The sequence below is a fragment of the Rhinichthys klamathensis genome, unplaced genomic scaffold (genome assembly GCF_029890125.1).
Source record: "Rhinichthys klamathensis goyatoka isolate OS25496 unplaced genomic scaffold, OSU_Roscu_1.1 h1tg000104l_1, whole genome shotgun sequence".
Classification (NCBI taxonomy): Eukaryota; Metazoa; Chordata; class Actinopteri; order Cypriniformes; family Leuciscidae; genus Rhinichthys; species Rhinichthys klamathensis.
The window spans coordinates 2753922-2769947 of NW_026606643.1; the positions used below are offsets into that span (position 1 = coordinate 2753922).

Sequence of the window (16026 nt, forward strand, 5' to 3'; positions counted from 1 at the left end):
AGTGACTGTTCCCCTGCGTGTTTCAACACCAGGAAGAGCAGTCCCTAAAAGAGCTTACACAGATAGTTTGCGTCTTTTTCAAGATGACGATCTATCTGTGTGTTTCTGGATGTGGTCGTTACCTGGGGTCACGGGATGGTCACGATCGCTGCCTCGAGCACGAGGCATAAGCATCTGAGGTCGCTTCAAGCCATGTATGTCCCCGGCATGCTAGAGCGTGTGGCCGACGAGGCATCACGAGCTGTGCTTCCGGGAGAATCGCGACTCCACCCCCAGGCGGTTCAGCTGATCTGGAGAGAGTTCGGGGAGGCTCAGGTAGATCTGTTTGCCTCCTCAGAGACCTCCCACTGCCAGCTGGTTTACTCCCTGACCGAGGGAACACTCGGCACGGATGCACTGGCACACAGCTGGCCCCGGGGCCTCCACAAATATGAGTTTCCCCCAGTGAGCCTACTTGCGCAGACACTGTGCAAAGTCAGGGAGGACGAGGAGCAAGTCCTTCTGGTGACTTCCTATTGGTCCACCCGGACTTGGTTCCCAGAACTCATGCTCCTTGGGACCGTCCCTCCCTAGCCCATTCCTCAGAGGAAGGATCTTCTGACTCAGAGAGACGGGGCACCCTATGGCACCCGCGTCCAGACCTCTGGAAACTCCATGTCTGGTCCCTGGACGGGACGCAGAGGTTCTAGGTGACTTACCCCCAGAGGTACATAACACCATCACTTCAGCACGGGCGCCGTCCACGAAACGTGTTTACGCCCTGAAGTCCTCCTCGACCCCCCTCAATACCCTTTTGGGACCTTTAGACTTAGACTCAAAGCTTCTTTCCATGAAGACTTTGCTGCTGGTTGCACTGGCCTCTGTCAAGAGGGTAGGGGACCTGCAGGCATTTTTCGGTCGACGAATCGTGCCTAGAGTTCGGGCCGGGTGACAACCACAGCAGTGCCCAAGGTTCCTACCACTCCCTTCAGGGACCAGGTAGTGAACCTGCAAGCACTGCCCCTAGAGGAGGCAGACCCAGCCCTGGTTTTGCTCTGTTCCGTTCGCGCTCTGCGTATGTACGTGGACAGAACTCAAAGCGTCAGGACCTCAGACCAGCTCTTTGTCTGTTACGGAGGCCAGCAGAAGGGAAAGACTGTCTCCAAGCAGAGGATGGCCCACTGGATAGTGGATGCCGTTGCCTTGGCTTACCAAGCACAAGGCGTGCCCTTCCCGCTCAGGTTGCATGCACACTCCACGAGAGGCGTTGCATCCTGGGCGCTGGCACGTGGCTCCTCACTAACAGATATCTGTAGAGCTGCGGGGCTGGGCGACACCTAACACGTTCGCTAGATATTATAGCCTACGAGTAGAGCCGGTCTCCTCCCGTGTGCTCACCCTAAACGGGTAGAAGCACCGAGAGGTCCGGCTCTGTCGGCTTGCTGCACCCTACTGTGCACCCTTATTGCTCCAGAGTAAAAACCTGTTGAGTCCTCCAAAACCCCTCGGCCTGGACATGGCGGAGCGTCCGGCGCCAGGCCTTTATCCGCTGAATCCTTGAGAACCGGATCTGGGCTGGGTTCCATATGTGTGACCCTACGTGGATCCCATATGTGTGTATTCTCCACGGCTGCTCCTAACGGAAGCCCGTGTCTTTCCCTTGGGCTAAGTCACCCGATATCTCATATGTAGTACAGCCTTCGGGCTAGTCCATATGTATTCCCCACATAACTCCTTGAAGTAAGTGGCTTCCGCAGTGTCCTCCTTCCTAACTGAAGGGCACGCTTTCCCAGTGTTATCCAATAATCTCACTGTATGGGTTATTACGGAACAACAGTGACATAATACTCTGTGTAAGCCTCCTCCTATCGTCCTGCACGGGGCGCTGGATGGGGTGCAGCAGCTGTGGCGCTTTGGTAGGGATTCCTATTGGTCAGTCATGACCTACGTAGTAGTGACTGACCGATAGGGAACGTCTCGATTACATATGGTAACCCTCGTTCCCTGAGGGAGGGAACGGAGACGTAGGTCCTGTCGCCACATCTGCTGCCGCCCATCGGGGTGGCCAGCTTTTTCAGGCTTGGCTCCTCAGCAAAAAACTAGTGTGCAATTGCAACAGCTGCTCGTTAAATACCCGCGCTGCGAGGCTGCACAGCTGATGCAAATGATTGCACGCCAATGTGCATTGGCTTGTTTAAGTTTCACTCGAAGTAGATTGGCCTCTCTAGCGAGATTCCTATTGGTCAGTCATAACCTACATCTCCGTTCCCTCCCTCAGGGAACGAGGGTTACCAAATGTAACCAACTAAAGAAAACACCGATCACCATCATGGTAACTTCAAATGAAACAATAAATCAACATCTAAACCTCTGTTAATTCTCAATAAGAACTGTAAACATCTGACAGAAATAAAGTCTATCTGGTTAGCAAGTGAGGCTGGTAATGCTGTTTGTGGAGTTGTTTAATCTTCCTCTACTGAGATCTTCAGAGATTTAATGTCTTCTTTTATCTTCAGTTGATCTAAGGCTGTGGCTGAAGTCAATTGTAGTTATTGTGTTTCTGCTCTCTCTTCTCATTTTTCTGTTCTTGTTTCTCTAAATTGACATAGCCAGAATTCCCTGCGTGACACTTCACATTTGATGTCATTTCATTTAAAGAATTATGTTTCTTAGTTTTTGTTATCAGTTATGCACATTTGGGGTTTATGTTGCATCATATAGTTTAATGAATGTTTATGGCATTATTTTGGAGTCATGTGTGTGTCACCATGATGGTGTTTTATATTTGTGTGTATGATACTGTGCACCTTCATTATATTAATATCTGCCTCAGCTTGTGGAAACCCAATGGGGTTAAACTTTGAATCATCATGTGGTTTACATGTTATACCACCTGTATTATGGTGGATAGCAGTATATTGCAAAGTTATAAGGCAGATTATAATACTTTAGTGAAACAGAATAACATTTATCAGTTAAAGGGTCACTCCACCCATTTCAACATTAATCTTTATTGAAAGTGGGTTATATATGTAGTCGAAATGTAAAAGAAATTTTGAATTTGGTGCCCTCTTGACCGAGAAAAGAGAGAAAATAACTTTAGGGCGCATTTGTATGTAAGACAACAACTCCCACAATGCACCACATTGCACAGCTCCGCAAGCCACTCCCACTAATCCAGAACAGTGCAAACAGAGAAATCACTCTTCCGTGACCATCTACAAGGCTAGCTGCTTTGTTTATTTTACTATTAAAATGTTTAAATGTTCGCCGGTTCCCACCTCTTTCTTCCCACAACAACGAACCCCATTACATTGGCAAACTCATTAGCGAATTACTCCTCGTTTGTATTTCTTTCTATATGGTGAATTATTGCATGATACCTGGATGTTCAGTCAGAACATATGCGGTGCGACACTAGGATGGTTCACATCTCAACACAAACGTCTGTGTGCTCGTCTGATTCAGAGGTTTCGTCCAGGAGAAATTGCTATCGTTGAAATTCTCTGCAGCAGACGGACTCTATCTGTGTCGAGATATCACAGCGAGAGCACAGGCACCAGCAGTCCGCCCAGCTCGAGCCAGTCCGGGCTCCTCGTCCGCCTCCTGTTCCTCCATCAGCCTCAGCTGCTCTTCACTAAATTGCGGCTCGTAAAAATAGCCACGAACAGCGGATTCGAGCAGCAGAATTTCAAAATTCTCTACTTCCATATCATGTTTAGTTTCTTCCGTCATTGTCATAACTTCCTATCTCACAGCGCTTGTTAGCTTAGCTTATAAACAAGATGGCTGATATTGATTTCAGTATCTACAAGTGAAGTCCCACCCACTGATGATCTGTGATAGCTCTGTTAGCGCATTAGGTCCAACTCCCTATGGGCGGGTACTAGTGCTTGTAGTCTTTACAGAAATCCCCCCCTCTTACACTTCCTCCTACAATGACGTAAAAGGACGATTTTTGCGTCATTGTAGGAGGAAGTGAAAAAGGTAAATAGTGGATTTCTCTTGTCTCAGGGGAAAATGAGAGAGTGTTGCGCGACCATTCAATAGTATGACTGGGTTTCTAACAATGGAAAGCTTAATGCAAATGGGTGGAGTGTCCCTTTAATGAAACAAAGTTGTCCCATACAAACTTAAGGTTACTACTGTATTTAAGTCCAAAGTAAGGTTGCTATATATTTTTTACAGTACAATACTGGCAACCACAACTGCTGGTTTAAGTTTCACTGTTTTTTGTTTTTTACAGTGTAGAAATTAGACAAACATCTTTTCTAATCAGACATTAGAAATAAAACTTTTTCCAGTTGGAGAACCACTGAACAAAATGATACACAGAGAAGATGCGATCATAATGGTTTATTGATTCAAGAGAAATCAAACTTTTAGATTTCTGTTAATAATGACTAATTACTTTGAGGTTTCGGTTAATGATTGAGCTCCTCTGTTGCAGCAGTGACTCATGACAGACTATAAAGTACATCTACGGATGGAGCCGTCAACACAGACGACCCACAGAAATCCCAGGTCAAAGCTCACATGCTTGTGGTTATTGGGACAGGCAACCATCGAGATCCAGTCTGTGCCAGCGGGGTTGGATTGAGTGACACCAGTTCTGCAAAAATATCGTTTCTTTAATGTAGCATTTGATTTATATCAGAAAATTAATAATCACTTTTGTTCAAACAATGTTATATGATGAAGGTTCTAGTCACCTTTGGTATAAGTTCCCTTGATGGTTGACACCAAAGACACTGCCATCAGCTGCTACTTCAATCATGGACAGAAGTCCACCAATATTCACAAAGCCGGACCCGGAACATGCATTACTAGACGCATCCTGCAAGAGACACAAACTAGTCAACCATAATAAAGTCATAAAATAACTGCCTTTGTTGCTTCCACACCAGTTTCTTTAGTTATGTCAGGAAAAAACAAAACAAATGTGTGCATGATGTCTACTTGATTAAAAACCTGGTGTATTTAAACTTGAAATCATGCCCTTGTATTTAACATTGTGACATCACCTTCAAGATCCAGATTTGGTCAGCGCTGTTCACTCCCCAACAGCTGTACGGGCCACAGCTGAAATACTTCAGCTTTCCATTAATTGAAACCCAAGGAATAGTGTTGGGTGACCATTTGTTGTTAGCATCCATATTTAAGCAGAATATGTCATCATTCACATTGACACCTGAAATGATCTGGTCACCTCCAGCATCCACCTGTTTGAGAAGGCCTAACAGTACAATCAACAGGTTGGATGAAAGATTAATTTAATAATAAGATAATGTCTTAAAACAAATTTTAATGAATGATTAGGCATGTATTGATTTCTGTAATTTCTCTTTTCACCTTGAATCTGCACAAATCTGCCACCCTGCAACTTGAAGATCTTATCAGCTGTATCCACCCCGAGCTGACCAGCAGGACCAACACTGATGTGCTTTAGAGACGTGGCAATCTTTCTGAAGGTATTATCAATTAGGACAAACGCTTCATTTTGATCGTTCACTCCAACCACTGAACCAGACCCAGCGTCTATCTGCTTCAGGTTACCACTTATCACTTCACAGTTTAAAGCTGCGAACACATGGTGCAAAATGGTAACAAACAGACACTTTCACAAAATGAATTACATACTGTTCTAAAAAAAAAAAAAGAGCAAAATATATTTATTTTAAAATGGATTTAATATAATGTACATTTGTTACCAAATCACATTAGTAGCTTACCCAGAGTGGGAAGGAACTGGCAGCTGACGAGTAGCAGGACGCTCTGAAAAACCTTCATTGCTCTGTTCATAACATAAAACATTTATATAAGTGAGCTCAATATGAGTAAGGATAAAACATAATGAATATTAAAATAACATTAATTAAATGAAGACCACCTTCTCTTGATAGATCAGAATTCAGCAGTCAGTGTGGATTCACTTTTTCTGCAATACAAGTACTAGAAATTTGCATCCAATGTTGGCAAATGTTGTTGAGGGGTCATTTAAATAGCCGAAATGTTTCCTGATTAGACACACCAAGGCGGTGTTCTTTGGTGACTGATTATGCCCTCGTTTGTTTCTATAGTTACATATTGCTGTCACCTGCTAGCCTGGCATCGTCATACTCAGATTCTAGTCAGAATATTAGTCTGATACTGCTCCATTGGGCTATGATTATGGGGCGTGTTTCAACCAAACCAGGAAAGAAAATGGCGCTATGGCAAGCCATTTTAACATTTAAAAGTTAAGTTTGACTATCGGGAATTAACATTGTAGATATCAACAACATCTTTCTGACTTGTCGTAATTACATTTTGGATAGTTGGAATTGTCATCCAAGATATCTGTAACGTAATTGTGACTAGTCGAAAAACGCCAGATATATCTGTAATTCAGTTTTGACTAGGCAGAATGAAAGTTAAAGATATCTCAAACATCATTATGACTAGTGCAAATTATTGTGCATGATGTTGCTCTATTTTAGATATCCATAAATACGTAATTTCCCCGCCCCACCATAATCAAAGAAGAAGTGGGTTCATTTCCTTATTTCTATGAATAGAAGAAGAAAGAAGCAGTCATGTGCAGATTGTGTACAACTGAGCATTAAGAAATATTTTAGAATTTGTTTTAAAAATATTAAACAAATATCAAATATTTATGAGAAATTCTGTGAAAAAAATTATAAAGCCATTGTGGCGAGCAGGCAGAGGGCCGTGAGAGAACGTTGTGAGGCCGGTGGCACTGGCAGGATTACTGATGAGTGACACACCGGTCTCATATCTCTCACAGAGGAGCGGAAACATAAAAGGAGCGACGACAGTAAATGACGAGAGAGGTCAGGCCTGGACTTATGTTATGTTTCTGCTTTATTATGTGGCAGCAGTCGTCCGTGAGGTGCTGCTGCCTTTACTTTTGTTTTGTATTTGTTTACAGTATTTATTATTAAAAGTCTTTAAATGTTCTCTGGTTCCCACCACCTCCTTCCCACAACAACGAACTGTCACAGCCATTAATATATAAATTGCTACATTAGTGTATGTATATGTAGATTACAACAAGGCATGTGGTGCAAACGGGGTATCTGCTGAGCATTTAAAATATGCTAGCAGTAAACTGTATCCCTTGCTCGCCATTTGTTTTACAGGCTTTCTAATACACGGAGTCGTACCTGACCTATTATTGTCTGTTTTTTTGGCTCCAATTCTAAAAGATAAAACTGGCAAAATTAACAGTAAAGACAATTACAGACCTAAAGCTCTGGCCGGCACTCTGTCTAAGGTGCTGGAAAGGTCCATTCTATAAGTTGGAAAAGTTTTAGCTGACCTCTGATAACCAGTTTGGCTTTAAACCCAAACAGATGCAGTTTTGCTTTGAAAGAAATCTTGGATCTGTATAATAGACATGATACAACAATTTTTATGTGTTTTATTGATGCCTCAAAGGCCTTTGACTATGTAAACCATGCAAAATTATTTTCTAGCAAAGGTGCTCCAAAATGTCTTGTGAGAATTCTGTTTTTTTGGTATGGCCATCAGTTAATGTCTGTAAAATGGGGAAATTGTGTATCTGCATCTTTTTGTGTGTCAAATGCAGTAAGACAGGGTAGCATTCTGTCTCCGTTTTTATTTAATATACATGTGGACGACTTGTCAAGGTTTTTAAATGACTGGAACGGGCTGTAAGGTTGGCAACAGTATACCATTAAGCACCTAATGTACGCTGATGACCTTGTTATTTTTTGTCCATATAGTGCGGGGTTACAAGAGCTGTTGCATGTGTGCTCTCAATATGGAACAGACTTTGATATAACATACAACCCAAAGAAAAGCACTATCATGATAGCCCGGACCAGAGAGGACTCCACACTGACATTTCCTGATTTTTTTTGTTGTTGTCAGGTAATAGACTTAAGGTCACTAATGAATGCAAATATTTGGGGCACTATGTGACTGCAGACTTGTCTGATGACAGAGACATCTATAGACAGTGTGGCTTGCTCTATGGACAGGCTAAGGTGCTGAGTCGCAGATTTGGAATGTGCTCAATACCCGTCAAAATCAGACTCTTTAGGCGTACTGCACTACCATGTATACTGCACACCTGTGGAGGCGCTACAAAAAGAGTAGTATGAAAAAGCTAATTGTAGCATATAATGATGCCTTGTGGATGCTACTGAGGGTCCCACGATGGAGTAATGCGAGCCAAATGTTTGTAAATGTGGGTTTGCCAAACTGCCCTGCTGTACGGCGAAATCTCATGTACAGGTGCATGTGCAGGCTTTCGAGCTCTGTGAACAGTATCATCACTGCATTGACCAACCCTGGGGCGGCAGTGGCTCAGTGGTTCATGTAGGTTGTCTAAAAACCGGAAGGTTGGTGGTTCAATCCCCGGTTCCACCTGACCAAGTGTCGAGGTGTCCATGAGCAAGACACCTAACCCCAGCTGCTCCCGACGAGCTGGATGGCGCCTTGTATGGCTGACACCGCCGTCGGTGTATGAATGAGTGTGTGAATGGGTGAATGTGAGGCATTGTAAAGCCCTTTGGTGGCCATTGGGTCTGTGAAAGCGCTATATAAATGCAGTCCATTTACCATTTCAGCTCAGTGCGATATTCTTCTAGTATCTGGTCTCACTGGCTTATGAGCCTATGATAAATGTATTGCTTTTATGTGTGTCTCTTTTTGTCTGTAATATGGACCATTATTTACGTGTCTGAAATAAAATACAATATATATATGTATAATATATATAGAAAATAATGTGACAGATAAAGAAACACTGACACACTGAAGATGGCTTAGGCTGTGTGGACATGGTATTTATAAATATATGAGATATAACTAGAGAGTGCGGTTTTTCATCTTTAACAGATAAAGAAACAACATAAATGAAGTTAATGAATGTTTGCTCTCTTGAAGCTGCTCAAACACAAGTTGCTAGTTTGAATGCTTAGTAGGGATGTTAACCGATGACCGTTTGACCGATGGTTGACCGTATCAACGTTAACCAATCAAAGTTGTCGGTAGTCGGTTAAAAAAAGCGTCTTACTGATGACGTAAGACGCTGCTGATGTGTTATCTGGTGCGTCCGTGTATTCGGGTTCAAATTAGGGCTGTAACGGTACATGTATTCGTATTGAACCGAAACGGTACGTGCGTCACGGTTCGGTGCATGCATTTACACGGAGAATACATGGTTTAAAAATAAATAAAACCGTTCCGCATTTCAGATACGCGGGTTCTTTAGGGACACATAATCTGTAGCCCCGCATAGGCGAGCTCCGCCTATGTGCAGTTTTTTGTCAGGTCGACACATAGACAGGTCGACGACGGTCCAGTGAGTGAAGCCAGAGCCCGTCTTACGGAGAGCCTTGGCACTTCCTATTAGCCCCATTGTGTATCATCTTGGTTGCAGTTCCAGTTCCGCTGGAGGTGATCGCGGGCGAGTGCAGAATGAATGGGAGTCTATGGAGCTAGACGGCTAAATGTATCTCTTTCTCCTGCCTGTCGTTGAATAAACATAGATTTTATTGTTGATTCCGCAAGTTCAATATAGATTATAGACCAAAAGTCGAATGAACGAGTACTTATGTCCTTTCGATTTCGTACAGGTTAGGCCGTTGTGTGACGTCATCACATTTTTGAACGGATTTTTAGAATAGATAAGTGAACTTAAAAATGCAATTTTCAGCTGAGTGTATTATCTTAGCCCTCCCTTTTGAATGCAACTTTCAAATTACTTGACAAAAAATTACATCCTGAGAAAAGTGGATTTCTGGGGGTGAAACCCCATAGACTCCCATTCATTCTGCACTCGCCTGCGAGCGCCCCCGCATGGACAGAGACGTGTTACTGCAGCCAGTCCAGAAACCGGAAGTAACCAGACAGTGCCAATTCTCTTTCTATTAGACATTCTCTGGTGAAGCCGCCTTACCACTGCACACCACATTCGCAAACGATTGTCGCATTTCGCCCCCTAGTGTCAGTCGCACGGAACTTTGAAATTGGTCGTGAAGCAACCGTTACCCTCGGCTATAGAGCATCACAGTCCCGCCCACAGCCCGAGAGAGCATTGGTGCCGGAAGTAAATTTCCCATTCATTTCTCCCTTTGACGTTTTGGAAAATCCGTATCTAAAGAGTTTTAGAGCATGTCTGAGGATAACCAGCTACGGCTGAACTCATAAGCATAAAACATATCATTTCGAGTGAAACAACGAAGAGAAAATCCAAAAAAAGTCAAAGGTACAAGACTGTGTACATATTTTCATTTCCGAGCGAAGGAACTACTCATCCCATAAACCACCGCACCTCACTGAAGTTGACTGAAGCCACAACCGTGAAAGAGCCTTTTGAGCGACTTCCAAATCTGACGACGGCCACGTGAACTTTTTCCTCCAGTGAATTATATAGTAAATGTGCAGGGAAGCTCCTTTTCCTCGATTTACTGAAGCTTATATGTAAAACGCATTTGCAGCTGCACAGCTAACACATTGTGCATCTGGCTCGCTCATAGGCTGTGCTGCGGCACCTGCACATCCAATGGCGCGGGCGCCTCTGACGTGCGACCAATGAACTAGCCCTACGTCATTACACGATCTTCAGTCTTCACGGACCTTCGCTGGGTTTAAAGGGGTCATATGGTACATGCACTTTTACAAGTTGATTGTACTGAAATGTGTGTTGGCAGTGCCTGTACACAACCATCATATTCATACTTTGCAGTCACGTGACTACCATGGATACCTGGCGGGCAACAAACGCTGACAAAATGGCGACAAACAGTGGCCAGCCAGGGGAGTTGCAGCCTTGCAAATTTCCAATACTACAATCAATTAACTATTTAGACCATATAATAATAATAATAATAATAATAATAAAACTTTATTACAGACTCACCGGTCCAAATAAAACATACAAGACAGTACACACAATACAATACAATATAATAAAAACAAATACAACTTCAGAGGAGACAACTATACCAATGCTTCCATAACTTGGACTTATACCGTGTAGAGCTAAACTTGATATTGGTCAATGCCACAATTATATAATTCTCTGAGTTATTCAGCCGACATATAAATTTGTACATAACATTTCTCAATGTGGCTTGCAGAGTATTAACACCTGCAGCCACAAACATCTCACTGGCACTACACCAGCGTGGTCTTCTCAGCAGAATTCTCAGTGCATCGTTGTAAGCTACCTGAAGTTTATGCAAGCTAGCTTTGCTGAAACTAGACCACAAGTGGGCATTGTGGAGAGGAGTGCAGTAAGCTCTGAACAAAGCAACTTTCACTCTATCTGTGCACCCACCAAACTTACGAGCCAAACTATTCGCCTGAGCATATATAGAGTGGCATTGCCTATAAACGTCAAGCTCATCCTTCAACTGGTGTGTAATGAGATGCCCAAGATACTTATATTTGCTCAAAACTATCAAGGTATTACCTGCCAATTTAAAAGGAGGAAACATTTGACATTTATCCTCCTTTGTTCTGCAAATCATCACCGCACTCTTGTCTGTATTAAATTTTATGTCATGAACAGTTCCATAGTCAGAGCAAACATTAAGAAGCTGTTGAAGACCAGCACTGCTATAGGACTGAAGACCACAAGGTCATCTGCTACATAATATGATTCACTAGAATGTTACCTATCATACACCCAGTGTTACACAAATTCAAGCAGACAGAGAGCTCATCAACATACAAGTTAAAAAGAATAGGGGAGAGGATTCCACCTTGTCTGACCCCGTTCCTGACCCCAAAAGGGGCAGAAACACAGTTGCCCCATTTTATAAACATAGACTGGTTGGCATACCACTAGGACAGAATTCTCACAATACATTTGGCCTATTCATTTGTAGTTGTTTGTGTGTGGGTTGTGAAATGCTTAAAAACAGCGAAAAGAAAGTCTCAAAATCCAAATGAATCAAATGAGATCGACTCAGAAAATAATTCAATGAATGCACGCGTGTCACCTGATCCACACATGCACATCTTCTTTGTTGCATGCACAAATTATGACACTAATACAAAAGAAAACATTTGTATTGACAAAAATTTCTCTATTTGTACAAATTGCTACACATTCATTCAATTTAGAATTTTGCACACGCAAGTTGAAAGGCATGGATAAAACATTTCTGCAACATGTATCAAGATAATTGTGCTTGCACGTGTTATTTTGATACTATATTCATCCCATATTGGGAAAACCCAGACAACTTCCGGCAAATTTAGATTTGCTCTGAAAGTTATGCTGCGTCCCAATTCGCCTACTTATACTACGCCCTAAAAGTATGTACTCTTTTTGTGAAGAAAAAGTACATACTTTTGAGTGTGTAGCAAAAGAGTAGGCAAGCTTTGGGACACACTACTTCGTCATCTTTAACGGACAGCTCTGTCGCGTGCATCCAAAGGGGTAATCCATCAGCCGGAAGTTGAAGCCTCGCGGGGGCCGCCATTGTAGCAGAACTTCACCTGCTGTTAGCATCCCATTGACTCCCATTCATTTTGGCGTCACTTTGACAGCGAATAACTTTACATCTGAGGCGTCCAAAGACTTCATTTGTCCATTATTTATTTCTAAAGAAACACGACAATGTATAAAAGGCTCCATTATTTATCTTACGTTACGGCCCCGTAGATGCCGTTTTTGTAAAAATAGGCTAACAATTGCGTCATAACCACACAACTTTCTGTCGCACAATAGAGACATTACCGTATAGACAGGAGGAGAAGCTCGCAGGCAATCTTTTACTGTCTATGAGGCAATCGGGGGGACATGGAGGCATAAAGTCAAGGGAGAAGCCCATAGATAGAGAGTCCATAAAAGCAACGGGACAAAATATTTCAACAACGTTTTTGAGGAATTATGTGATTCAGATTGGTCTTGGCACAGCTACTAGAAGATTTACAAATGTCAGACTGTCGTCAAGTTCAGTTTGAGCCTGCGCAGTCGCTCAGACATCAGGCAGGAAGTGCAATAATCGGGCTTCAGTCTTCTCCGTTGAAATCAATGGGGTCAATGGGGTCGCTATGTCCATTTCTTTTACTGTCTATGTGTGCATCCTATCACCGTAAACTGCCCTGTCAATCATCTCATCACAGTTAAAATCCTCCATTCAATCTAATAAAATTCCTTACCATTTCGGAGAGAAATGTTGTCGCACGTTCATCTGCCAGTCATGGGTCTTTCATGTGGAGACTCTCCTCATGTGTTTGCAATTTGAATGTAATGATGCATTTAAAAGTTAATGGCTAAACGTATCTTTACAAAAGTTCACAATGCTGCTGCAGATGCAATAAAATGTAGACAACACTGAATAAATACATTTTCGTTAGGTTAGATACTGATAATTAATCACTTAAACCCCTTTATCTAAACCTCTCTACATAACCGTCGGACTCACGCGTCCTCCACGTCTGTAGTTGTTTAACACTTTTCACTCGTGTTTGTAGTTCTAACCGAATCCTCGTCCAACGCACGATGGGTTGTGGGCAAATATCAGCCATTAGAGTGTGCATCGATCTGCACTTCGGATTCTGACTGCATATTGTAGAGCATCCGGGTCTCTTTGGGACACTCATTTCAACATACTACGCTTTGGGACGTACTAATTCTATTTTCGAATACTATTTAGGACGGATAGTATGCGAATTGGGACGCAGCAGTCTGGCAAAGAGCTCATTCAAGCCCATTTCTAATCCGTCGAAATCACGGCACCAATCAGAAACGTACGTTGGGGCGGGCTTTACACGATGACGACAGCACAGCGACGGTGAAGCAGATTTTGTACATTTACAAAGATGGATGCCGCCGTGGAACTAGGGGTGTGACGGTTATAGTTGAACACCGTCATTAGAACTCTATAACCGCCCAAACATGTTATTAAAATATTTTTTTCATAAACATTTTTTATCATAGAGAATGTTTAAATACTAATATCAGCTTACGAGGGAAACGAAGGCTGAATGCTGGAGATGATTCGGGAGAGGTCTGTGCCCCTTTACCGATCAGAGCGCGCGCTGACACGGAGTAAAGCCTTGTGTTTATACTTGACGCGTCCGCACGAGCGCGAAGGTGCGCGCGGCAAAAATGGCGCGTTCGGTGCGCAAGACCGACCCCATTTCGCTTGGCTGTGTGCACGCCTTTTTTTGTAATAGCGCGCGCTGCGCCGCGTCCGAGGATGACCGACTTCAAGCCGAATCTGCCCGAGCATGTACGTCTCACTCTCACCGCACCAGCACCCAGTTTGCGCGTCTAAATTGCAAAGTTCATTGCAAAGTTTTTTTTGTTAAGGTTTTGTTTACTGTGTGTGATTTATTTAATGGAAAGCACATTCACTTCTAGTTGTCTTGCTGTTCATTTTAAATAAACGTAGAGCAAGTAGCTAATCAGTGTCTGCTCGGTTATTGAAACCTCTGCATAAGTCATCTCCTCCATCGCTCTGATTGGTTTTAGGTCTATCCAATTGCGCCCAGAGGCATTTGAGCTACGTCCGTTGGTGACGCCCCTTTGGAAATGATTTGTCTATGAAGCTTTGCCAGACCATAACTCAGTTACAACTGAGAATGGTCTGGTTTTAACCAGGCTAGCTCTGTTTGAGGACACAAAATGAAAACCAATGCAATATGATGAATGTCCAAAAGATGGCACCCACAGACTGTTTTTAATGGTTTGGATAAATAGATAAGAGCTGTCATCATGACTCATGAATGTTTTGCTGGTCAAACGGAAAATATATATAGTTCAGATTTTTCAGAAAATTCGAATCCGATTTGAGCTTTGGATCCGTTGAAATATCTGAACTTCTGCAAATAGACTGTATGCAACCGGCCGACCGGATGTGTTATATTCTAATCAAAACTATGAGCGAGAGGCTAGAATTACCAATATTTTAACTCTTTAATGTTATTCTATAAAAGCTATTTCTGTAAAATGTCAGTTATTAATAATTATGGCAGAAAAAAGTATTTTATAATTATTGAATCAATATTTATATTGTGTAGCTCCAAAAAAACTACTATGTTATTGTAGATGTATTGAGAGTCATTTGTTTTGTGTGGATATATTCATGCATGCATTACATTCATTAAAATCATTCATTTTACCACTGTAAATAGAGCATTACAGTCCCGCCCACAGCCGGTGCCGGAAGTAAGAATTCAATACAATTTCTCCATTGACAGTTAGGTTATATGCCATAAAAACTTAACCATACATGGTAGACTTAAAACCAGCTACGGCTGTACTAAGCGATTGTATATGCTCATATAAACGCCAAAAGTTCATGGGGCACTAACCTTGTTAGTTGTTAGATAAATGCATTTTATTCGCGATGTCTTGGATAAGTACTTCATTACCCACAATCCTGAACAATCCCACAATCCCAAAGTGATGCATCTGATTGGTGGAAGTCATGTAACTGTCTGGTTAAAGGGGTCATATAATGCCATTTTTGTACAAGTTAATATGAATGTTTAGGGTCTAAATGAAAACTTTGTAATATACTTTTATTAAAAATTCTCATTGGTATTTTAAGAAAACACTAATTTTAACTGGTCAAAAACAGCTCTGTTTTCAGCACGCCGTTTCAGTGCATATGCCTTTAAATGATAATGAGCTTCGCTGACTCTGCCCCTCTGTTCTGCGGGCGTTTTGACACAATACACGTGGAGTATTGCCTTGACAACAGTTGAGGGTATAGTTTGGAGAAAGAATGGCATCTGTGCAACCGTATCAGTTTGAAACAGAGTCGCACCCGGAACAAGATGACGGCCGCAAAGAAGTTCGACAATGAAGGCTCGAACAGGACGTTTCTGAATGGTTGGTTAACGTAATGTCACTTTGATCTATTTTTGTATATACTGGCAGGGTAGAGAAGTGAGATACGAATGCTATGCGTTTACTGATGACAAATTGACGTTACAACTGATGGTCATGAAAAACTTTATTTCACGATTTGCAAAGATTAATATGAAGGTTAATAAAACTTTACACTTACTTCTTCTGGAGGTGCAGAGGGAACATAAATAGTTGGC

At 42.4% G+C, this 16026-nt stretch overlaps 1 protein-coding gene across 1 annotated transcript; it reads right to left on the reverse strand.

Annotated features, from left to right (window-relative positions):
• Nucleotides 1-4320: 4320 nt before the first annotated feature.
• Nucleotides 4321-5972, reverse strand: LOC130087124 (fish-egg lectin-like). Its single transcript, XM_056253351.1, has 6 exons — nt 5870-5972; nt 5712-5773; nt 5332-5559; nt 5004-5215; nt 4692-4816; nt 4321-4591 (listed from the first exon to the last, which is right to left on the reverse strand). The coding sequence occupies exons 2-6, from the start codon at nt 5767-5769 to the stop codon at nt 4447-4449; spliced, it is 768 nt and encodes a 255-aa protein (XP_056109326.1). The 5' UTR covers nt 5770-5773; nt 5870-5972; the 3' UTR covers nt 4321-4446.
• Between the last annotated feature and the right edge of the window lie 10054 nt (nt 5973-16026).